The 26267-nt window shown below is 40.2% G+C and overlaps 2 protein-coding genes across 6 annotated transcripts in view; one reads left to right on the top strand and one right to left on the bottom strand.

The window, feature by feature from the left end:
• Nucleotides 1-26267, bottom strand: part of LOC140669543 (adhesion G protein-coupled receptor E2-like) — a 68848-nt gene that overhangs the window by 8909 nt on the left and 33672 nt on the right. Inside the window, exons 4-8 of one of the 5 annotated variants that reach the window (XM_072899493.1) lie at nucleotides 20234-20369; nucleotides 20020-20160; nucleotides 19844-19936; nucleotides 19428-19564; nucleotides 18839-19292 (exon numbers count right to left, since the gene is read on the bottom strand). The exons of 1 other annotated variant lie outside the window; for it this stretch is intronic. In XM_072899493.1, the coding sequence (XP_072755594.1) occupies nucleotides 19042-19292; nucleotides 19428-19564; nucleotides 19844-19890 (435 nt within the window). In that variant the 5' untranslated portion in view covers nucleotides 19891-19936; nucleotides 20020-20160; nucleotides 20234-20369 and the 3' untranslated portion in view covers nucleotides 18839-19041. Of the gene's footprint in view, nucleotides 1-18838; nucleotides 19293-19427; nucleotides 19565-19843; nucleotides 19937-20019; nucleotides 20161-20233; nucleotides 20373-26267 lie in introns of those variants that run through there. 3 more of the 5 variants (XM_072899491.1, XM_072899494.1, XM_072899495.1) reach the window with 3 other exon arrangements.
• On the top strand, nucleotides 14421-15245 carry LOC140669657 (uncharacterized). The gene has a single exon (XM_072899674.1). It carries the CDS (start codon nucleotides 14421-14423, stop codon nucleotides 15243-15245), a length of 825 nt encoding a protein of 274 aa, XP_072755775.1.

Raw genomic sequence — 26267 nt, forward strand, 5'->3', positions numbered from 1 at the left:
TATTCCGAAAGGGAATTATCTTTGTGTGACAAAATATGAAATATAGTCCAGAAATTTTTAAATATCTTTGACAATCCATAAAACGTTGATGTGAGGCATGCATTGATACGAAAGAAAATTATTTCCTTTTTTCCTTTCATTTCAACAATTTCTTTGAATGAAATGTTTTTATTAAAATTGTAAATAAAAAGTGTTTATAATTTGGAAAATAAACATTTCCAAATCCGCGTTTATATGACTTTCTTTTATCCTTACAGTGAATAGAATATACTCTTTAAGTTTGTCCGCTTATTTCTGAAACATCCTCTATATACATATATAATATAATACTTTCGATTGATAAATACATCACTTTTGCTACTACATGCAATCAAACATATTTCTTTCCGAAATGAACACATAAAAAATTTTGATAAAAGGACTTTGAACTAATCCGCCCATGACATATCGATACATCAACGATCGAATTAGAAGAAAAAAAAATAGAATAAAGAAAGCGCGGCGTAATTATGGAGTGAAACACGTGGATGCCCGCGGGGTCAACTTTTCGTATACGGTTGTGTCTTACGGTCATAAATAAAACTATTTACGAACGCATACGTCGTTGGCACATATACGTATCCTCCATAATTATGTGCCGCAACATGACGAAAGGATTCATGAAATATCCGGCTTTGATGGATTAGACCGATTCGCGGCAGCGAACGGTGCGATGCGACGACAGAGCGCGCACGCGAAGATCGATTAGTGTGCATCGATGTACGATTGAAACACGGGATGGTAATCGATTGTGTTCCGTACCCGATTTATACAATTTTTCATGCGTAATGAGAAAGGAGAAGAAAAGAAATGCTGAATGATAGCTCATTAAACATGTGGACGCGAACCGACAAGAAATAATTTTACATAACGAAAATGGCTTCATGATAATATAACTAAATTTTGATAGTCTTAATTCTTAATTCTTTGAAATTTTGTACGAATTTAAAAGAAATTATTTCATCAATAAAAACACTGTTTACACAATATTTTATAAAATTTAGTTTTTTAAGGCTCCTGAGTACTCGCCGCGAAACTTCGATGTCGACGGTGGCAACATATAGTTCTGTTTCTTTCCTCAGAAGCGAGAAATGACAACCCAATTTATGTTGCAACCTACGTCGTAATTATTTGCTTTTTACTAGTGTTGTGATGTGCAACGTATTTATGAAACTTGTGAAAATGTACGGCTGCCAAGCTGTATAAGGAATAAACTGTGTAAAGTAACATTTTCCTCTCCTTTCGGCAGCTCTCATATCGCGTGTTTTTCCGCATTTCAAGGGTTCATTTCGGACTCAATTTACAGTTATTTATCAATTGTCAGGAGAAAGGATTACCAGCCGTACATTTTTACAGGTGTGCTGAAGAGATTGGTAGTATTATTTCGTTAAAATATGTTTTTATTTACATGTCAGTTGCAATATAAATCAGGGTGTCATTTCTCGCTATTTCTCGCTTGTGACGTCACGATTTTAATATGGCCGCGGTGACTACTCAGGAGCCTTAAATCAATTTAAATCTACTATGAAATCTACTAAATAAATTTTATATATTATTTGAAATTAATTATATTTTTTTAATTGTTAGCATAAATTTCTTAGTTATTTTGTCTGAAAAAGTAATTGATGCATCACATTACATCAAAGTTGCACTAAAAATTATCTACGTAACAGGTGTATCATTGTTTCAAGCAATTGATTGACTATCGATATCCCATATATATCGTTTCCGCTTTTATCTATCGATCGATTCTAATCTATCGCTACAGGGATAATCTATTGCGAAAACATCACGAAAGCATTTCGTGAATCGATTGACGAAAATCCAACCTCTTGTCGAGTCGTTGAAACGACTTAACGGATTCAAGCGCTAACAGGTTAATCAGCGAGAAACAAAAATCGTGCCAGCGAGTGTGTTTACAAACAATACAAATAAATATTCGTATTAATATAATATGTATATTTTAATATAATGTTTTGTATTTCCTTTTTTTCTCTACAGAAGATAGGCCATTGGCACCGAAACTTTTAATATAGTTTAATATAATTACATTTAGTTTATTACTTGATTTCTTTACGCTTTTACAAATGCACTTAGTTTTTTTTACTTGCCTATTTTTTTAATGTTTATAATTTTCAAAACGAGTCTTTATATTAACAAAATATCTGCAAATATATTTGCAGTAGAAATAATAATTTTTTAAAAGGGAATTATAAGAGGACATGATAGAAGAGTTTATATAATATCATATAAATGTTAACGTCTTTTCAAAGCAAGTATTGGTTTCATACATTTTGATAATTTTACCTAAAAAGCGAAACTTTAGGTGTTTTACCGGAACAGAAGATATTGAACAATGAGCTTTTGCACGTTTCTTATTGAAGTCAAACCACAACTTTTGCGCACTACTCGATTTTGAATATATCAATTTCGGTTTTTTCACTACGCTCTAATATATATACATTCTAAACGTTTTTAGTTTTAGTTAGTAATACAAAACTAATACGTTCGTTGAGATTTTAAATTGCAAATTTTTTTGGTGCTTTACTGAATTTTTTCTGCTAAAATGCTTACGTTAATGTGTTTGCCTGACGAAATAATTACTACTATTTTGGAATGTGAGAGCATCGAGGATGTGCTAAAATTTAAATCTACGTGCAAAAGATTTCAAGAGATTGAACTGTATAACCGATTTTGAGAGAAGAAATTTTACCATAGGTAAGTTTTTATTTACAAATCTTTCCATATTAATTTTACTTACTGTGTGCGTTACGGATAGGAGCGGTTAATTATGGGATAGTCAACGAGACTTTTCTTTTCTCTCTTTTAAAGCGTCTGTTTAATAAGATGATCAGTACAAGTCTTCCACTGAGTCTCGGGCTGTATCGCGAGCTAAGCCGGAGCTTGAGGAGTTTCGCGGGCGACTTTATAGCGGCGCGGTCCGCGAGCGACGGACTAAAGAAGAAAGCAGTTCTTCCTTGCGTTTGATTCTGAATCACACACTATCTCTTCGGTAGCTGTCGATCAAGTGTGTGGGAACGGTCGAACGAGGGGTAATTTATAGGAGCAAAGCTTCGAGAGGTTTCTCGCAATTTCTCGTTGTTTTGTTTATTGTCGTTTCGACTCCAAAATCGTTTTTATGGACTAAGCTTGTCATCTGTTGTTGTTTTGTTACCCCTCGGGCGACCGTTCCTTTTGAAATTGGTTTAAATGCGAGCGCTTCTATGCGCGCCGTGCGCTCGGTTGCCGGCGTCGAAATAGGCGCGCGCAAGTGAGTGATCGGGCCGATCGCGAACATTCCACCCGCCTCGTATGTGAGACTATACGATCCCGCTACGAGGGGCTGGAGGGGCGTGCAGCGGACCTGTGAATGAAGCCTTAGATACGTTCGCAACCGCGTGTAGTTGCGCGCGGTCGGATCAGCTGATGGCGGCAAGTCTCCGTGGAGCTGAGCGTGGCGCATCGTCTGGGCGCCTAGGGCGGAAGTGCGGTGGTGTGAAGTGTCTTCTGGTGGTCCGGACGTGGGGTCTGTCGGTCAGGTAAGTGTTGTGATGACTTTTCCAAGATCGCTGCGTCAGGTCCACCAATACCGCACCGGTACGGATTTCTGCCGAGAGATGACCGCACGGGATAGGTTGTAGCTAGGTCATTGTCCCGGATTAGCGTCAGAGTCACCACAGCTGACCCTCTCCCTGATGAATAAAAAAGGTGAATGGGTTTGTGTGTTTATGACTGTCCCGCCGGAGGTTCGTTGTCTCCGTCGGAGTCGGAGCAAACCAGGAGGAGCACGAGCTTGTTGACAGGTCTCAGGAGCCTTGAGGAGGCGGTACGTAGGGCGACGACTCTGATTCGGCCGTCGCCTCCGGGATGAAGCTATTCTATTCTCGCAAGGGGCCACTTCGTTGGAGGGGTTGCTTCATTGCGGATAAGGCACAGTCGTCCCACTCGGGCCCCTTCGGTGTCCTGGAGCCACTTCAGTCGGTGGGCTAAGGAGTGCAGATATTCTTGCGACCAGCGCGACCAGAAGTGTTCTCGCATTCTTTGGAGCAACTGCCAGCACGCCAGCGGGGAGGTGGCTTCATTGTCCGTTGGCGCGGTCGGGATGGCGATGAGGGCGGTGCCGATGAGGAAGTGTCCAGGGGTGAGTGCCTCCAAGTCCCCCGAATCGTCTGACATGGCTTGAAGAGGCCGCGAGTTTAGACAGGCCTCGATCTGCGTGAGGAGCGTGGACATCTCCTTGTAAGTGAATCTGGCGTCTCCGAGTACGCATCGCAGGTGGTGTTTTACTGACTTTACGGCTGCTTCCCACAGGCCTCCGAAGTTGGGGGCGGCTGGAGGATTGAATTACAACTCTATCCGTTCGTCGGCCAGGTAGGCAGCTATGCGGCGTCCTTCCTGGCTGCAGGCGGCGAAGATGGAACGAAGCTGCGTGTCGGCGCCGACGAAGTTCGTCCCGCAGTCGCTGTGCAGGGAGCGACACAGTCCGCGTCGGCTGGTGAACTTCCTCAAGGCGGCAATGAATGCTTCGGAGGAGTAATCGGAAGCTACTTCCAAATGTACGGCGCGGCTGCTAAGGCACACGAATATTACGAGGAAGCCTTTGGCAGCTCGCTGTTCCCTCCCCTTTGAGGTGCGCAGCCATACCGGTCCAGCGTAGTCCACGCCTGTATTGAGAAAGGGGCGAGTTGAGGTGACCCTTGGTTTGGGCAGGTCTTCTATGGCTGGCTGAGGGGTTGTCGCCCGCCATCGCAGGCAGGGGTTGCAGTGGTGTATGAGGCTCTTGACAGTGGCGCGTCCGCGAGGCACCCAGTACTCTTGCCTGAGCGAGGCGAGAGTCAACTGCACCCCCCCGTGGAGCGTTCGCTGATGGAAAGCTCGGATGACAAGTTGTGTAAGGTAAGAATGGTCGGGTAGGATGATCGGGTGCTTCGCGTCGTGGGAGATTGCGGCGTTTCGGAGCCGTCCGCCTACGCGGAGAAGGCCTTGAGCATCCTTGTAAGGACTAAGCTTGGCTATCTTGCTCCCTGCCGAAAGAGGGGCTTGCTTGTTCAATCTATCTAGTTCTTGTTTGTAGGTCGCTGCTTGCACTACCCGGATCCATTGCGTCAGGGTCTCCTTGATGTCGGCGGCTTGGAGGGTCGCCGAGCATCCGTTAGGGCTACTTGGTTTCTCTTGTACGGGCCTCTTCCGGAGCAGGAGCCAGCGCTGGCACCAGGACGTTACGCGGAGAAGTCGATGTAAGCTGGAAAATCGGATGAGCAGAGCGGGTTCCTCGTTTCTAGCCTTGAATGCAATTGACGCATGTGAGAGGGTTCGCTGCTCTGGGAAGTCCCCCTTAGCGTTGTCCGGGAGTACGGGCCACACTTCAGGATTCCTGCTCAACCAGGGGGAGCCGCACCACCAGAGTTGATGATTGATCAGGTCACCGGGCGGCAGCCCTCGGAAAGCGCAATCGGCCGGGTTCTCGCGACCTGAGACGTGGTGCCAAACAGCGTCGGGTAAGGTGGTCTGGATCTCGCTCACTCGATTGGCAACGTAAGTTTTCCAGGAGGCTGGGTGGCCTCTAATCCACCCCAGGGCGACGGTGGAGTTTGTCCAGAGATGCGTGGGGGTGTCGAGGAGTTCCAGCACATGGCGAAGATGGTTCACAAGCTTGGTCAAAAGGGTGACGGCGCACAACTCCAACCGCGGTAAGGTTACCTGTTTCAGAGGGGTTACCTTGGTTTTTGCTGACACTAGTGTCACCTGAGTCTGATCTTTGGAATTTTGCGATCGTAGATATACGACGGCGGCGTAGGCTCGCTCTGAGGCGTCGGCGAATCCGTGGAGTTCCAGTAGGCAGTCGTCGGCTCCGCCGGCTAGCCATCAGGGGACGCTCACCTCTTTCAAGCGTGGCAGGTCCGTCTTGAATTCTGTCCACCGCAAGGCATCGGCTTCGGGAAGGGGATGGTCTCATTCGAGGCCTAGCAGCCAAGTGGATTGGATCAGGATCTTAGCTCGCACGATGACGGGAGAAATCCAGCCCAGCGGGTCAAATAGCTTCGCGGTTAAGGAGATTACAGTTCTCTTGGTTATCACGTCCAGAGCAGCGTCTGGTGGGGCGAAGGCAAAGTGATCGCCGTGCGGGTGCCACAGTAGCCCCAGAGTGGAGTGTCCTTCCCCCGGGAGCCACCAGCGGGGTTCCTGATGCAGGCGGTCTTTGCTGGGGATGTCATCTAGCAAAGCAGCGTTTGGCTGACCACTTCTTCAAGGGGAAGCCGCCCGCCTTACAGATTTCGATAAGTTGTCGCCGGAGCTCCCTGGCTCCTTCAGTGGTTGAGCCTGGCAGGATGTCATCCATGTAGACATCATGGAGAAAGGCGCTGGAGCAAAGCGGGTAGCGCGTTCGCTTATCGTTGGCGAGTTGGTGCAACGTCCGGATTGCGAGGTAGGGCACAAGCTAACCCGTACGTTACGGTGTTGAGGCGATAAATTTGAATGGTTTCCATCATTGTCAGACACCAAAGAATTAATTGGAGGTCTCTATTGTCAGGGTGGACATCGATCTGGCGATACATCTTTTCGATGTCTGTAGCGAAAACGAAGCGATGCCGGCGCCATCGTAGGAGGATGTCTGCCAAAGCTGACAGCAGATTGGGCCCGCAGTGCAAGTGCTGATTTAGCGATGAGCTCGTCAAAGTGGTCGTCGAGCCATTAAAGACCACTCGCAGTTTAGTCGATGCGTTAGCGCTACGCCACACGCCATGGTGAGGCAAGTAACTTACTCGTCGTTGTCCTTCCGGGGGGTCGCTGATAGGCGTCATATGGTTCAGGACAGCGTGCTGAGCCATAAAATTGCGGTAGTGGGAATGGAAGGTTTCATCCTTGGCAAACCGAGCCTCCTGTTGTTTCAGGGCCCGCAGTGCTGCCTTGCGAGTGCTTGCGAGATCAGGCAGAAGGGAGGCCAGCGGCAACCTGACGGTATATCGGCTCCCCGGTCCGCGAGCATGGGAGCGCAAGTAGTGCTCCTCGCACGCGAGTTCCGCAAGTGAGAGGGCTCAGACCGATGTACGCACTTCCTCTTGTTCCCAGAATCGTCGCACCAAGGCTGGGAGATCGTCGCCGACCTTGCATTGATGGGAGAGGATCGATCGCTCGAAGTTGGTGTCTTGCACAGGGCCAGAGAGTATCCACCCTAATTTGGTCTTCTGTGCGACAGGTTCAGAAGCGGACCCTCTTCGCAGGCCCGGAAGCAGGATTTCGGCGTACACGTCGGCCCCGAGGATGATGTCCACTGGGGCATCGTCAAGAAAGTCCGGATCGGCAAGCAGCAAGCCCCGAGTATGCTGCCAGCCCCTGGGTCCGCGAGCTCTCAACCCGGAGTAGGCAGTGAGCTTGGGCAGAACGAAGGCGATGAGATTGATAGACCGGCTTTGCGAGCGGTGAGTAAGTGTCAGCGCAACTCGACCCTTGGCGGTGCCGGTTCTCTGGCTGCCGATGCCATAAACGGTGACAGATACGCGGGAGCACGGTAGCTGTAACTTGGCGACGAGCCGGTTGGAGATCAATGAAGACTCGGAGCCCTGGTCCAAGAGTGCTCGTACGAGGTGTCAGGCGCCCTGGCTGTCAACGACACGAACGCGAGCGGTAGTTAATAGGACGGCGGTGCGACCTTCGCAGGGAGCCTTGGTCACATAAGAAGTGGTCGCGACCGCGGTCTCTCGATAAGCGTCGTGCAGGGACGTGTGGTGCTGCTTCCCGCAGACGGTGCAGTTTTTCTTGGAGCCGCAGTCTACTACTTTGTATCGGCCGAGACAGTTCAGGCACATGTTCTGGGCCTCGATGTGAGATCTTCGTTCGCTCGCGATTCTTCGCCGGTAGTCGTCGTACAGCATGACGAAATGGTTCTCCTGGCAAAGCGAGCACCGGCCGCGAGTGTTCTCGGTCTTCGTCTCCTGTTTCCGAGCGTGATGGTTACGGGTAGGTTTGCTTTCGGGCCTGCCGGACGGGTAGTCGGCCTTGAGGCGCCATAGCTTCCAGAATGTGCAGCCGCTGCTCGAGGAATCGTTCGAGAGACTCGTAAGAGGGAGACTCTACTGTATCGCTCAGGGAGCTCTCCCAGTCGCGATGCGAGCGAAAATCGAGCAGTTCGACGGCGAGATAAACGAATAGGTCTTCACAGTCCGAAATTGGTCGTTTGATCCCGTGCAGTGCGCTGACAGTAGACTTTATTCCGTGGAATAATTTTCGCAACTCCGATGCCGATTCGCCCTTCATCTTCGGCAAGGCGAGGAAGTTGGCGAAGTAGGAGCGCACTAATAACCGCTTGTTCTCGTAATACGAGCTCAGTGTGTTCCACGCGCGCTCGTAATTTTCCGAAGTGGTAGGGAAGTTGCGAACGAGGAGCTCGGCTTCCCGCTTCAGACTAGTTCGTATGTAATGAAATTTTTCTACCTTGCTAGTTGCCGTATCCTTTCCGATGAGGGACCAGAAGAGGTCACAGAAGGAAGGCCAGTCTTCATACTTGCCGGAAAAGTGGGGTAGCTGGATCCGTGGCAGCGTAGTCCAAGGAGCGGGGGAGATCGCTGGGGCTCCAGCCTCATCACTTCTGACGGAGGCTTTATCCTTCAAGTTTTGCAGGTGTTCCAGAAGGAGGCCTTTTTGCTGTAAGTAGGCTTTCTCAGCCTTGAACGGTAAGTCCTGCGTGTAGTAGGCGTGGTCCGCGAGGGCGTCGCGATGTGGATAAATTTCATCGTCCTGCGCGTCAAACTTACTCCATTTTTTTCTAGGCCTTGCAGCCCAGCTTCTATGAGGCTTCGAGAGATCTTGGAGGCTCCGGCCTTTCGCAAGTTATCATAAGTGCGGGTGATCTTGCCAAACAGATTCATCTGCGAGTCGGCTAGGACGCGAATATCCTTACTCATAGTTGCCGTTCCTTCTTCCAGGTTGAGCTATCCAGGACTCTGCGTAGGAGCACCACTTCCACTGACACACACAGCACTTGCCGGGCAAGAATCCGGCTCGAAGGACCAACAATGTGTGCGCTACGGATAGGAGCGATTAATTATGGGATAGTCAACGAGGCTTTTCTTTTCTCTCTTTTAAAGCGTCTGTTTAATAAGATGATCAGTACAAGTCTTCCACTGAGTCTCGGGCTGTATCGCGAGCTAAGCCGGAGCTTGAGGAGTTTCGCGGGCGACTTTATAGCGGCGCGGTCCGCGAGCGACGGACTAAAGAAGAAAGCAGTTCTTCCTTGCGTTTGATTCTGAATCACACACTATCTCTTCGGTAGCTGTCGATCAAGTGTGTGGGAACGGTCGCGCGAGGGGTAATTTATAAGAGCAAAGCTTCGAGAGGTTTCTCGCAATTTCTCGTTGTTTTGTTTATTGTCGTTTCGACTTCAAAGTCATTTTTATGAACTAAGCTTGTCATCTGTTGTTGTTTTGTTACCCCTCGGGCAACCGTTCCTTTTAAAATTAGTTTAAATGCGAGCGCTTCTATGCGCGCCGTGCGTTCGGTTGCCGGCGTCGAAATAGGCGCGCGCAAGTGAGCGATCGGGCCGATCGGGAACATTTACAATTAGTAATTTTTCGTACGATGGAGGACTTTTGCAAAACTTAACAATAAAAATATAAAATTAAACTATTATGTTTTTTACCTTAATAATTTAAGGTTCTTATTACTTCACTGCAGACATATATTATACTACCTTCTGAAGTTATAATTTAAAAATACAATAACTATATAGGTATAGGTAAAAAATCTCGAATTACAGAATATATAAACGAGTATGTAACTAAAATGCGAAGCATTCATGAAACAAAAATTTCAAATTTGCTACTAATACTCAGGCTTACAAGAAATCTGTACAATATCTATACAATATGTACATGTGTAACATAATTTTATAATAAAAATCTTTTAAACAACAGTGACGGCAAATAAAAATCAAAACGCGGTTATTATAGGCATTATAAGTATTATGCGTTACTTAAATTTTTCACAGAATTGAAATATTTTCTATGTATTAATTTTAGCTGTCCTATTTTGAACAAATATAATGAAGAGAAACGAAAGAAATTGTCTGAGAATTTAAATTTTGAAGAACAAGTAGAAGAAAGCATAGAATATTTCAAAAAATTAAAGTATTATGTATCCCTGATGTTTAATAGTACCTTAACGGATTCTAAAAAAGACAAATTGGATTCACTTCTCCGTTTTATAGCCAACAATTCCATATTTTATTATTTTATTACGTTTTATCTACATAGAAACGTTTTTTTGAAATCATCAAGATAAAATTTAATAAATTAATATTAACATCACAAATTAATTATTTTACAGTTGTTATTGTACAATTAACATGTAATTATTTTTAGGAAATTCCATAATTTACCTAATATATCTTATTTTGAAGAAATTTCGCCATATTTGAGACAATATTGATTAATATATAAAATATTGATTAATATATAAGCTAAAAAAAATTTAATAATCTATCAGAAAACGAACAATCTTTAGAAAAACTCCTTACTCTGGTGCTCGAATATATCCGACCACATGTGTCTTACTATTTTATAAATACATGGCTAAATAAGGTTGTGGAAAATGTGCAATCTTCTCTTTTGGAAGTATATCCTAGACATCCAATATTCTCAAAGAATTGTTTAAATTCTTTTGACGATGATTTTTCTCATTGGAGAGATAATATAAATAAAGGCGAATTCTGGACCGAAAAGAATTTTTGGGATAAAATGGAAGCAAGACAAATTATGGATATATTAAAAGAATGTATATTTTCTAAATCCATCGATTATTTATTTTTTCAACTATTGAAAGATTTGCGTATACTATATATACCAACATCTGTATTGCAGATTATGTTAAATTATGTTAATTATATTATATATATTTATATTTTGTTAAAACACTGTACGCGAATATATCTTTTTATGTTATGCAAATGTTTAATATTATTTTTTCTAATGTAATTTATGTTACAGATTTTATTTCAATATTTGCGGAAATATTTACTGACTGCTACATGTTACGCTGTAATGAAAAAGGTTTGGCATAGCCAGCAGGTTAATACCTTTAGAAGTAGATCCAGATATTATAATTTCTTAAAAATTAGATTGGTAATTATATAATTTTAGTTTCACAATTATTCTCTAAATATAATTTTCTTATATCTCTTCCAATGTTTCTGCTTTTATATATACATATATATATATATATATATATATATATATATATATGTATATATACACACATTATTTTTATTTATTTATTTATTTATGTATTTCCAGTGAATCACAAAATTTCAAAGAAGAGTGTCTTGAAGTGAGAATCAACGATATGCCATATCCGTCGGACATTTATGAATGAATAAGAAACATATATTGGCGGAATATTATTGAGTCTGAAGTATGAGAAATAGATTTTATGCTGGTAATTTTTATTTATAGGTTTTATTAATTTTAGTAAATAGTTAATAAAGAAAACAATGTGTTATTAAACCTTGTAGAAATACGTTAAGTCAATGAGTTTTTAAGGAAGTTGCAACTAGGGTAAACTTGGGTATGATGGCCATACGGAAAAGATGGCCGTAGGCTGTAATTTTTCAATAATCGCTACATAGTGCGCTTTTTTAGTCATTATCAAAGATAATCGATATTTACAGTAGTTGATGTGCATGTATTATTTGAAATAACAATATTGTGAATCTTATATCATATTTTTACTTTTAACTATCTGCAAAGTTTTTCACTTGTCCACTAAAAACTGTTATAACGTCGAATAAATTATAGTTAAGCTATCGTAATCGACGTTAGACATATTATAAAGATATATAAATTGTTATGTGACCTATAATTTTTATTTTCGTTTTCACTATTTTTTTATAAATTATAAATATTATGGCCATCTTTCCGTCCCTATGGTCATCTTTCCCTTAAAAGTTGGATAAGATGGTCAATGCTTATGTTGTACTATTTTGATATTATAAAATTTCTATTAAAAAAATATTTTCCTTTTAATTTTGATAATATTACGTAATTTAAGCTTCAGTGAAGATAATATGCCAAACACTATTAAAAAATAACAAAAATAAAAGTATGTTTTTTGCATTTTAAAAAACTATGGCCATCTTATCCGAGTTTACCCTACTTGAAAATTGACCTTTTTTCATATGGAAGAAAGTGGCCCTTTAATTTTTTTACGTAATATATATATATATATATATATATATATTTGTAAGCGATAATATAATATTTTAAACGCCCGACCGTTGCATCGCGTGTTTATTTTGAGCGGAGCTCTTCCTTTATGTTACCTACTTAAGAGTCGAAGTCAAGATGTATCAGAAGTCACCCCCACGGGAATCTCTTTTCGCGTTTTGCAGATATATAAGAGCGGAATACGAAGGATAGGCATGACTCGTTGCCAAAAAAAAACAGTCGAAAGAAGGAAGAGCTTCCGAGTTTGTACAATTAGCAATAAACCGTTATATTACAAATTAAACCAAGAGAAATAAATATCTTTCCGACCTTCCGAAAAGAGAAAAAAGAATCAACCTTCCTCCTACAACGTCAGAAGTGGGATACGGACGCCGCACCTAACAAAGTGTAGACTTTTATTGAACAAGATAAGCCTTCTTAATCTTATCGGCACGGGTTCGTGAAGAAAATTTTGCGATAAACGTGAGTTGCGCGACGGTGTATCATTTAAAATTCGAAAGACGTGGAGTGACATTGAGTGACGCGAAAAAAAAACGAATATGGAGCATTGTCAGGGAAGTGAATTCACGATAGTCGAGATAAAGAAAGCTTTTCGAAAACGAGGACTAGCTACGAGTGGGACGAAAGTAGAATTAATTATACGGGTACACGATAATGATCCGCGAATATGGGAGAAGCTCGCGGAGCGACGGAGAAATTTCCCGAACGAGGACGCGATCGAGGATGGAGCGGATCATTATCGTGTACCCGTATAATTAATTCTACTTTAGAATTAATTATACGGGTTATCGAGGCAGAAGGAGCGAGAGAGTGTCGTGACGGATGAAGAGAGTACTGCCGCGATGAAGAGAGAACTTATGCTTCTGCGTCGAGAAAAGAAGCTCTGGGAGAGAGAGCAGCGATTGCTCGAGCGGGAATTAGAGATGCTGCGAAGTTCCCCCGCGACGACGATGACGAGCGCGACGGCGAGTAGCGATTCATTGTCTAACAACGTTAGGAGTATTAAAGAGTTACTACCCGAGTTTGATGGAACGGATAACGCCTTTTGGAGATGGAGGCAACAACTACAGTTATTAAGACACTCGTATGACCCGTATGAGAACTCAACGCGAGTATTAATTAGCTCGCGATTGAAGGGACGAGCACTATCTTGGTTCTACTCAAGAGCCGAATATTTGACCCTCAGCATGGAGGAACTGCTCAGGGAAATGGAGCAAATGTTTGACTTGCGTCCGAGCAAGTTGACACTAAAAAAAGAATTTGAGTTACGAGTCTGGAAAAGGGGCGAGTCTTTCGCTGATTATTATCATGAGAAAATGATCCTTGCTAACCATATACCGATTGCAGAAGATGAGATTGTGGATTTTCTTATCGAGGGCGTGACGGATCTACGACTGCAAAATCAAGCTCGCCTAATGAACTATCGAACGGGAGCCGAGCTATTAAAGACATTTGAGAAAGTCCAACCGGACTTCAGAAGACCGGATAAATACAGGACAAAGAAGGATAGAACGAGAGCGTTCGGCGGCAGGAAAGCGAAGATGCCGTCGGCAAGAGAAGGGCCGACAAGGTGTTACAAATGCCAAGAAACGGGACACATCGCGCTGCATTGTAAGCGAGTACCGACGAAACGAGCCTGTTACGTGTGTGAGTCAACAGAGCATTTGGCGAGGGAATGTCCGAGACGCAGCCGACCTTCAACATCGGAGACGTCCAGTGACGTTGCGCGAACGACATCAACAAACGTCGTGCAGCCCGTCGAGCTACCTAAGCCGTACATGATTCACATGAGAATTATTACCAAAAGTGTGAACTGCGAACCGTATAACTATATCGTCGATGCGATGGTCGATTCGGGGTCGCCGATTAATCTTGTACGAAGCGACGTGATTCCGGGCGAGTCATATTTACTTCGGGAAGAGAGTGATCAGTTTTGCGGGATTAATGGTTCGCGATTGAAAATCGATGAGGTATTTTTCGGTGTTTTGGAGATCAGCGGTGTGCGGATAAGGATGAAGTTTTATACGGTACCAAGTAATACTATGGCGTATAATGTTCTCCTGGGAAGAGATTTTTTGAATTGTCCGCGGCTGTGTTTTACCTTTGGAAAGACTCTTAAAGTCACGGATGTCGAGGAAGCCCGTCGAGCTACCTAAGCCGTACATGATTCACATGAGAATTATTACCGAAAGTGTGAACTGCGAACCGTATAACTATATCGTCGATGCGATGGTCGATTCGGGGTCGCCGATTAATCTTGTACGAAGCGACGTGATTCCGGGCGAGTCATATTTACTTCGGGAAGAGAGTGATCAGTTTTGCGGGATTAATGGTTCGCGATTGAGAATCGATGGGGTATTTTTCGGTGTTTTGGAGATCAGCGGTGTGCGGATAAGGATGAAGTTTTATACGGTACCAAGTAATACTATGGCGTATAATGTTCTCCTGGGAAGAGATTTTTTGAATTGTCCGCGGCTGTGTTTTACCTTTGGAAAGACTCTTAAAGTCACGGATGTCGAGGAAGCACGCGCAATCAATCAGCTGATGCACATAAAATACGACGATGATTTTACCCGCCCGTGTGATGAGTTGAAAGTCAATCCGGGGATTGGCGAGGATGTGTCTGCGCGAATTGGCGAAGCGTATAGGTCGGTCTATCTGGAAAATCTTCAGGCGGAAAAATGCGTACCCAATTTCGAAATGGTCATCGCACACGAACAGCCTATCAGTTCACGTCCGCGCAGAATTTCTCTTGCGGATAAGGAGATCTTGCAAAGGATTTTAGATGAATTATTAGAAAGAACGATTATCCGATCGAGTTGTTCGCCGTATGCGAGCTCTATCGTTTTAGTAAAAAAGAAAGACGGTGGCCATCGACTGTGTGTAGATTATCGGGAACTAAATAAAATTACTGTGCGAGATAATTTTCCCACTGAATTGATAGACGACAATATCGCTTGCGGGATAAAATATATTTTTCGATACTAGACTTGAAGGACGGATTTCATCATGTGAAAATGCATGAAGCGTCTATAAAGTATACATCCTTCGTAACACCGCTAGGACAATTCGAATACTTATGTATGCCGTTTGGTTTGACAAACGCGCCGCGCGTTTTTCAACGTTTTATACATGCTATTTTTGAGCCGTTAATCCGGGGAAACAAAATATTAATTTATCTCGATGATTTGTTGATCGCGACGAAGGACATGGACGAACATGTTGAGATTTTGTCTAAAGCCTTTGAAATAGCCGGTAAATATCATTTACGATTTAAGCTTGACAAGTGTTATTTCGCGCAAACAGAAATTGTATATTTAGGGTATTGCGTAAGTAAACACGGCATTCGACCGAGCGACGAGAACATCGAGTCTATTCTTAATTATCCGATACCGCATAATGCGAGAGACGCGCAAAGATTTATCGGTCTTACGAGCTATTTTCGTCGCTTTATTCCGAATTTTTCGACTCTGGCAAAACTCTTGTATGATGTGATGAAAAAAATGCTATCTTCAAGTTTGAATCTGCCGAGAATTTTGCGTTTGAAATGCTTAAACGACATTTGTCAGGTAAGCCGGTGCTTGCGATTTACTCGCTTCCGGCCGAGACCGAACTGCATTGTAATGCGAGTGCTAGCAGGTTTGGCGGTATTTTGCTTCAAAAATAGAGCGATAATACTTGGCGTCCTATTTCTTTTTGGAGTCAGCGAACGACTCCCGCTGAGTCGAAATATTATGGTTTTGAGTTGGAGTGTCTTGCGACTGTGTATGTACTGAAACGGTTTCATATATATCTTGCGGGGCGAAAGTTTAAAATAATTACGGATTGTGACAGTTTCCGTTTAACGTTAAATAAAAGAGACGTGAATCCCCGAATTTCGCGCTGGGCCCTCTTTTTACAGAATTATGATTATGAGATCGTTCATCGTCCGGGAAAGCGGATGAGACATGTTGATGCCCTTAGTCGATGTCATAGCGTGCTCGTACTTGAGGGCAGTACATTGGAAAGAACCTTATCCTTTTATCAGGATCGCGACAAAGATATTTTAAAAATACGTAACGAACTCGAAAAGGGAGATGTAAAATATTATGAATTGCGGGACAGGCTTGTGTATAGAAAAGATAGAAATAAAAAGTTACTTTTTTACATTCCGCACTCTATGGAGCCAAACGTAATTCGAACGTGTCATAACGACCTTGGCTACGTAGGGATTGATAAAGTCATAGAAAATATCACAAGGGTCTATTGGTTTCCCCATATGCGTGAAAAAGTACAGGGGTATATTTCTAACTGCTTTAGATGTATTGAATTTGTTCCACCGAGTGGAAAGGCCGAAGGTTATCTACACAGTATACCGAAGGAAGGTTTACCGTTCGCAACAATATATGTCGATCATGTGGGTCCGTTAGAAAAAACCAGGAAGGACTATCGGCATTTGTTCGTAATAATTGACGCGTTCACCAAATTTATTAGATTATATCCATGCAAATCAACTGCGACGGATGAAGTGTTAAAACATCTTAACCATTATTTCCGTGTATATAGTCGACCGAAGCGTTTAATCGAGAAACGTGTTTCACGTCCGATGTTTTTAAAGAATATTTAAAATCAGAATTGATCGAACATGTGTTGGTAGCGGTAAATACGCCGAGAGCGAACGGGCAGGTTGAACGTTTTAACCGGGTGATAATACCAATGTTAACCAAATTAAGTGAGATGCCTTTCAAATGGGACCACGTTTTAGATCAGGTGGAATTTTCTCTAAATAATACAGTTTGTCGGACGACTGGCAAGACATCGGCTCGTTTATTGTTTGGTCTTGGACAGCGGGGAAAGCCGAATGATTCGCTGCGTGATTTAATCGAGCAAAATTTTGATAAAGAACAAAATTTTGACTTGCTCCGAAACAAGGCATAAGCTAATATATACGAGGCACAACACAAAGGTGCTGAACGATATAATTTAAGGCAAAAGGCTGCACACGAATATAAGATCGGCGACTATGTTGAGATCCGTAATGTAGACACAACTGCTGGAATTAATAAAAAACTGGTGCCAAAATTTAAAGGTCTGTACGTTATTAAAAAAGTGTTAGATCGCGACCGCTATGTTGTTGCCGACATCGATGGTTTCAGTTGACTCAGCGGCCATATACTGGAATACTTGCGCCGGACCAGATGCGTCCCTACATTTGTATATAAAAAATTATATTTTAGCGCATTTTTATTTTATTTTGTTTGGTAGTATTCAATGTAAAATAGTCGATTTTTAGCAATGACCATGACGATCAAAAGTCATGGCCGAGCTATAAACGATAATATAATATTTTAAACGCCCGACCGTTGCATCGCGTGTTTATTTTGATAGCGGAGCTCTTTATGTTACTTAAGAGTCGAAGTCAAGATGTATTAGAGGTCACCCCCACGGGAATCTCTTTTCGCGTTTTGCGAATATATAAGAGCGGAATACGAAGGATAGGCTGACTCGTTGCGAAAAGAAAAACAGTCGAAAGAAGGAAGAGCTTCTGAGTTTGTACAATTAACAATAAACCGTTATATTACCTAACCAAGAGAAATAAATATCTTTCCGATCTTCCGAAAACAGAGAAAAGAATCAACCTTCCTCCTACATATTCATTTTTTTATATCGTCAAAATTTATGCATAACTCACAATACGAAAATCCATTTCCTATATAGCCTTTTTCACAACCACAGTCTGCTTCATGATTTCTGTTAATACAAATAGCATTTTCTACACAAGGATTTTGAATTAAACAAGGATCCTGGCAAGTATGCCTAATGCACGTTTCTGTCAGCGGACACTCTCTGTTGTCACGACATGTCAGAGTATCCGCTGGACATTCGCTACGTAATAAACCGCACCCGATACCTGGTCGACAGCCCAATTCGAATTCGCATATTTGTATCACGGAGCCATTGGATGGCTGACAACTCTTGATCAAATTACTCGGATTACCTTGATAATCATTGATGCACAAGCAGGTCGACATATGGTTCTGCGTAATGCAAACTGCATTAGGTCCGCACTGCAACTTGCTGCAGGCATCCACGCACTTGCGAACACCTTCACCGATCTGAAAGCAAATCTCCTGGGGCTCGCACTCAAAGTCGTTTGAGCAAACGCTTTGCTCGGTGCATGGGATTTCAGTTGAGCAAATATCCGACATGCATTGTCCACCAGAGAAAGGATTACCCTTAAAATCTTCGATACATTTACAGATCGGCCCATCGTAACTGACAATACATTGTGCATCCGTGCCACAAACAAAATCATCGCATTCTGTATCAAGAAAAATTTGCAATGTGTGTGCAATAAAATTACAATTGATATCTCTCACCTAATTAATAACATAACATATTGATACATATATTGATAACTGATAAAATAAATATACACATAAAAATAAAAATTATAATATAAATTACTACCACATTTTTTAACAAAAACAATTTATATCAATCGTTTATAATAATATATATCTTTTTTAATTTAAAAAATTTCTTATATATATTTAATATAAATATACAAGATATAATTTTACTGTCAATAAATCGTGCAATTTTATTCGAAAATTTGTACTCACGTGAGATACATTCGTTGTTCTTGCCTTTCGAAACCGATTAAGCATCTACACCATGCGACATGCTTATCGGGCTCGCAATACGCGTTCGAATCGCATGTTATATTGTCGCAAGGATTAACGCAGCTTCCTTGAACGCACGCCAGATAATTTTCACAATCGTCGTTGGACGAACACTAGCTTTAGTCAGTTACAACTCCCGTACAACCAGCACCGTAAGGATCACCAGTCATATCTTTGGGACACTCACACACGTGATCTCCTATCGTGTTGATGCAATACACATCATTACTGCAAGGATTATTCGCACATTCGTTCAGGTCGACGCAACCTTGCTGCGGATCGCCTTCGAAGCCAGCCTCGCACACGCATCGCGGTGGATCGCTCGGCGTACATTTTACATTAATGCCGCATAGAAAACCGTCGCAGGGGTCTGCAATAGCGAAGAGAATACTCGAAACAATTCCACGTAGAAAATATTACAAAGCTATGAAATATATGTAAAAAAAACTAGAAATATAACAATTACGTAAGATGGTATAATTATAAAAATTTTCTCGGAACTTACCGTGACAACTTGACAATGGATCACCGTTCATTCCCTCAAGACAGGAACACCGAAAGCTACCGTATACGTTTGTATAGATAGCGGAATGTCCACAAAGACTCCTTAGATACTCGTCAATGTCCTCGCACTCCTGAACACTACATCTACCATCATATCCTTGAGGACATTCGCATTTATGCGAGCCCGGGAAGTTTATGCATAATGCATCCCTTCCGCAGGTATTATATATATATATATATATATATATATATATATATATATAATTATGAGTTTACTTAAATTTATTGTGTAGATATTAACGAATGCGAATACGAGAGTGCCTGTCCTATTATATATATATATATTTAATATAAATATACAAGATATAATTTTACTGTCAATAAATCGTGCAATTTTATTCGAAAACTTGTACTCACGTGAGACACATTTGTTGTTCTTGCCCTTCGTGAAACCGATTAAGCATCTACACCATGCGACATGCTTATCGGGCTCGCAATACGCGTTCGAATCTAATATATATATAAATCAGAAACATTGAAAGAGATATAAGAGAATTATATTTAGAGAATAATTCTGAAACTTATATAATTACCAATCTAATTTCTAAGAAATTATAATCTCTAGATCTCCTGCTAGGTCTAAAGGGTATTAACCTGCTGGCTATGCCAAACTTTCTCATTACAGCGTAACATGTAGCAGTCAGTAAATATTTCCGTAAATATTGAAATAAAATCTGTAACATATAAATTACATTAGAAAAAATAATATTAAACATTTGCATAACATAAAAAGATATATTCACGTACAGTCTTGCTTTCATTTCATTCCAAAAATTCTTTTTGGTCCAGAATTCGCCTTTATTTATATTATCTCTCCAATAAGAAAAATCATCGTCAAAAGAATTTAAATAATTCTTTGAGAATATTGGATGCCTAGGATATACTTCTAAAAGAGAAGATTGCATTTTTTCCACAACCTTATTTAGCCATGTATTTATAAAATAGTAAGACACATGTGGTCGGATATATTCGAGCACCAGAGTAAGAAGTTTTTCTAAAGATTGTTCTTTTTCTGATAGATTATTAAATTTTTTTAGCTTATATATTAATCGATATTGTCTCAAATATAGCAAAATTTCTTCAAAATAAGATATATTAGGTAAATTATGAAATTTCCTAAAAAAAAATTACGTATTAATTGTACAATGGCAACTGTAAAATATTTATAATTATAATTAATAATTAATTTGTAATGTTAATATTAATTTATTAAATTTTACCTTGATGATTTAAAAAAAACGTTTGTATGTAGATAAAACATTACAAAATAATAAAACATTGTTGGCTATAAAACGGAGAAGTGAATCCAATTTGTCTTTTTTAGAAACCGTTAAGGTATTATTGAACATCAGGGATACATGATACTTTAATTTTTTGACACATTCTATGCTTTTTTCTACTTGTTCTTCAAAATTTAAATTCTCAGATAATTTCTTCCGTTTCTCTTCATTATATTTGTTCAAAATAGGACAGCTAAATTAATACATAGAAAATATTTCAATTCTGTGAAAAATTTAAGCAACGCATAATGCTCATAATGCTTATAATAACCGCGTTTTGATTCTTATTTGCCGTCACTGTCGTTTAAAAGATTTTTATCGTAAAATTATGTTACACATGTACATATTGTATAACAGATTTCTTGTAAGCCTGAGTATTATTAGCAGACTTTGAAATTTTTAATATCAAGGCTCGCTGTGGAAATAAAATTAAAAACAATACAGGCAGTAGAGAGCAAATTATATATCGTATAAATGGAATTAGATGGCAGTTGAGAAAAGTTAAAACTGTATCTACAGAATAATAGAATATTTTATGTAGTGACAAAAATAGTTTATTAACAATTAACGAAATCTACGCATGTGTTGTGAATTAGTGTAATTTCGAAAAACATAAAAATTTAATCTTAACAATCGTAAATCTTTACATAACTATAACCGTTCTAAAATTTCATTTTTTAATAGATTAATAGCTAATAGATAATAAAGCATTGAGCTTAGAGATACGTATTTTGTTATCAGAAAGACTTTTGTAAAAATCTTCCTTCTTTCCATGGAAATATACAAAACTTTACCAATGTTTGTTTACAATGGCTTCTTTAATAAACAAAGTCGTCCGTTATTCTTCTATTTTCAAAAGAGGTTTGATAAAAAATTTGAGGTTTTGTTGACTAAACAACGTAAAGGTAACCTTATCAAACCTATTTGTTATTATTGTTTTCATAATTCTTATGTCTCCAACAAATATCATATAACTCAACTAGATTATGACCATTCTTCTAATAATTATTCCTTTAATAATACTCCGATAAATAGGATAACGAATGTCCATATTGAATTTACAACTTATTCTAACGTACATTCAAACTTAAACATATAAAAGAAAAATGGTTCATCAATCTTTCAAAAATATCCATAGCCCATGACATTTAATGTTTTTTTTACAATTAAGGGAGAATTTCAACGAAATTGGAGAATCGCATACCGGATCACCGGAACAATCGGTACTACACGAGTAAGAGAGACAGCAACAGCATTCCATAGGCCAAAATCCCCCACCTCATTAGGTAAAGAAAGGACTATCGAAACTATCGCAGCAGCAAAAGAGATCAGTCTTATTCTAGCCGTAATCTAATTAACACTGACTTCATTACTAATTTCGCTGTATTCATTATATTATTCAAGTATCTTATACTCTCTCAGATCCACTTGACAACCAAGGACGGCCTTCAGGAGTAAAATTGAGCATAGAAAAATAAGTTGTACTTTATTAGAAAGTTGAGTGAGTAACGAATTATTATATTTATATAATTTTCCACGATAGATCACTAATTATCCCCTCTAATGTTATAACATAAAAACTTGTGATACTCGATGATTAACATCAGTCGTTCGTCGTAGTTCTCGCCAATATCTTTTCATTATGGTTGTGCCAATGTTTGTGGATCTTCAAGGATTTATTATCGATAAAAAATTTATCGTGAAAGAAATTGCGATTCTGACAAAGGGATCTGTACTCTCTCATTATATTTTTACGAGTCTTATACCATTCCATTTGCTCACGAGGTCTGAGAAATCTCAAGTTGCATGGTTAATTGGAAAACATCACAATCTGCAATGGGAAGATGGAAACATTCCATACTACATAGCCAAACGTTTAATCACTGACGCCGTAACGTTGAAAGATGCATCTTCTCGAGTGTATGTCAAAGGACATGAAAAATGAGAATGGTTGGCATATTTATTGGAAGACGATGCGAGAATCGGTCTTATTATCGAGACATTGGATAACGACTATGATGACGTTCCTGCTTTAGATAAATTAGATGCTACTCTGCGTTGCGATAGACATGTACGAAATTGCGCTTTAAAAATGTATTTAAAATATTCAATTGGTGGTCGAATCATCATCATGAAGGTTCAATCAACCCATATTTACATTAAACTATACTTCAAGTATTATTTTCTATATTCTGTAATTAAATTTTTTTATTTGGAATAAATTTGGAATTTTTATACATTTATATTTCTTTTACTGTTGCCTTCTCCTTTGCTCTCTTCTTTCCTTATCATCATGCTCTCTCCTTTCCTTACACATCATACTCTCCTTGTCCTACGCCTATAGCGCTGACCTTTTCTCACCATGCGCGCTCTCCTTCCCGCTATCCTCCTTCCTCTCTATTCTTTCTCTCGCACCCATATCTCCTTTTCCTACTATCATGCTCTCCTTTTCTTATCATCATGCACTCCTTGTCCTACACATACAGCACCTTTATTCTTACACCACATCATACTATAGAACGCCTGATTATATTTATAATCAAATTAAATATACATGATAATGCCCACCCACTATGCGAAACGTTATTCTTTAGCGCAAACATCCGTACTGTCGGCGTTCTGTATATATTTTCATTTAGCAAAATTTATATCTCACGCTTTGTCGTATACATTTGTAACCGAATATTTGAATCGATTTCATCATACGGCAGCCACACACGGCACTCGAGAAAGCACGTGGGGATCCCCTCCTCATTACGTTTTGCAATATTAAAAAGTTGCTCGCAGTACTTTGAATAGTTTAGTATCGGATAAACTACAACGCCTTCAGTAGTGCTATAACTTTTGAATAGTTTAGTATCGCATAAACTACAACGCCTTCGGTAGTGCCATGACTTCTGTAGTGCAATTTTTACAAAATCGTGAAATTGGTTTACCAAAGACTTATACAAGATCGCTAAAACTGTTTTTCGAGATCCGTGACGTAGATTTTTTATGTGATGTGATCAATGAAAATATAGAATTTATGCAATTTGAAGATCCTGTTATTGCGGAAATGAAGTATCTTCGAAAAGAGAGGCTGCTACAGATAAAAAGAGAAAGAAGGATAGACTTTTTAGAAGAAAGAAGAAAGCGACTTGTACATAACTCATTTAATACACACACACACGTGTTGAAAAAAACTGAAAAAGGATCAAAGGATCTTTTGTCTATCGACCTCGCTGCGTAATTTAAGCCTAAATGCTGCTATACATCCCCTACTCTTTTTTCCCGAGACATTGTCTAACTCCGTTGGAGCTGACATAAAGTGTCTGACTGTGGTGCAGTAAGTGCATTTTTTATAAAGTTAAAAAAATGTCGCAAATTGTGGCGTTTATGGATGCGCTTTTCGAGACGGGCTTTCGCCGCCTTCATGTTCCTGAGGGGATTACCCATCGCCGATACCATCGCCGCATCGGTCACTTTGGCGAGCGTGAGATTTGGCCCTGTTGGACGTTTTATTCGGAGATGTAAGTAGTTTTTATTATTATTTTATACGCTTTTTTTTATTTATAATATATTTATATTTATTAATTTTTCATAGATTTTCCGAATAAATACGTATCCGATCCCTGGGTACATTAACATCGCGCACAAGAAGAGGATGCGCTGGGTACGGGCGAGAGAGAAAGAGCGCGCCGAGTATGAGGATTTGTGGTGCGATCGTCTCGTGGACCGAGTTCTTGACTCGGAGTTTCCACATTTCTATGCGGATATATTCAGCCTCCGCAGGCTATTCGGAGAGGAGCCCCTCGTAATGTAAGTATGCGCAAATTTTAAATATGTTTTTTTTTAAAAGTACTAATAAAAATGTTCATTTTCTTCTCTGTTACAGACGCAGCCGTTACAAGTTTCCCTTCCGCCTTGCTCCACGGATTTTTAGTTTTTTTAAATTTTATACTTTTTATATCTCGTTAGATAATAAAAATTATAGATCATATAACAATTTTCATATTTTTATATCTTTTATAAATAAAAATTTATGTTAAACTCATTTATATATATTACTTATTTGCGCCTTCTTCATCTATCCCATCCTTCTTCCTCTGTATTAGATATAATTAGATAATAAAATATATAATAAGATAACATTTAATATTATAAAAAACTTAACATACAAAAATTATCTTTTTCTCGCGTACGCCTTAGCCTCCTTCTTATCGCGCCTCCGCTATCCTTCTTCTCTATTCTTTCTCTCGCACCTATAACACGCTCTCCTTCTCGCTATCCTCCTTCCTCTCTATTCTTTTCTCTCGCACCCATATCTCCTTTTTCCTACCATCATGCACTCCTTGTCCTACACATACAGCGCCTTCCTTCTTACACCACGTCATACTTTCCTTGTCCTACGCTATATAGAACGCCTACAGCACCGTCTCTCTCTACCGCGTTGCGAACGCCTATAGCACTGTCTCTCTCTATCGCGTTACAAACGCCTATAGCACCGTCTCTCTCTACCGCATTGCGAACGCTTATCGCGTCGTTACCATGGCAATATAAAAAATTTATTAATATTAATCTAATTATTTATTGCAAATATACATTATGGATAAAAAAAGTGGGGTGAATATTTTATCTATAACAGTTGACATTCCTCTCTCTCACCATCAGACCTCCACAATCAGTCGGAGAGGACACTCCCTCCACCTGTGGAATCATATGTACCCCCTCCCTTCTCCCTTCCCTCTCAATCTGGGGGACATTTGGTACCCCCCTTTCCCCCTCAATCTGGGGGGCATTTAGTACCCCCATATCAGTACCGGTTCCCCCGTTTACCTCACCCCCCTCAGATCCCTGTATTAGAACTCTCTTATTATATCTACCAGCTTTGATTTTAAAAAGTTTTTCAACAAACTGGTTAAAAATTGTAATGATTTTGGTTGCAATAAATGTATTCTAGTTTCTACAGCTTGAAAAATGCATTAAATAAATTTAAAAAATTGATTCATAAAATAAAAATTCAAGGGAAATATGGTGATAATTATTTCGAAAAACATACAATGTTTCGCGTACATTCATTTTATGGTGCCTTAAATATATCTTAAATGGCAATAATTATATATCTAATAATTATGTATTAATATGCTATATTCTTCGCGCGACAGATTACCGCGTCTCGTGATACGAGAATAGTTTGAAAAGTTCTCGGCCTAACGTATAGATGACGCCAGAAATATCAAATGATTATGACTTTTTACAAGTTTGATTCTTTAGAGGGCATCGACGATAAGGCAACTGTAAAATTTCAAACAGATACAGTTATTCCTTTGTTACGATCGAGTAAAGCAAGCAAGCAGTTGTGGTAAATTCATCATTTCTCGAAAAATGGATACATCTGATTATTGTACAGTGATAGAAAATTTAGTTACACTTGATTATTCGCCGAGTGAAATAAAAGAGGAGCTGGATGAGATTTTTAAAAACACTTCGCCATCAATGGAAACGGTAGAATATTGGATTAG

This window comes from Anoplolepis gracilipes, chromosome 9 (assembly GCF_047496725.1).
Source record: "Anoplolepis gracilipes chromosome 9, ASM4749672v1, whole genome shotgun sequence".
NCBI classification, from domain to species: Eukaryota; Metazoa; Arthropoda; class Insecta; order Hymenoptera; family Formicidae; genus Anoplolepis; species Anoplolepis gracilipes.

Excerpts from the sequence above, each read along its gene's own strand:
- LOC140669657 (XM_072899674.1), top strand. The coding sequence starts at position 14,421 with ATGATTCACATGAGAATTATTACCGAAAGTGTGAACTGCGAACCGTAT.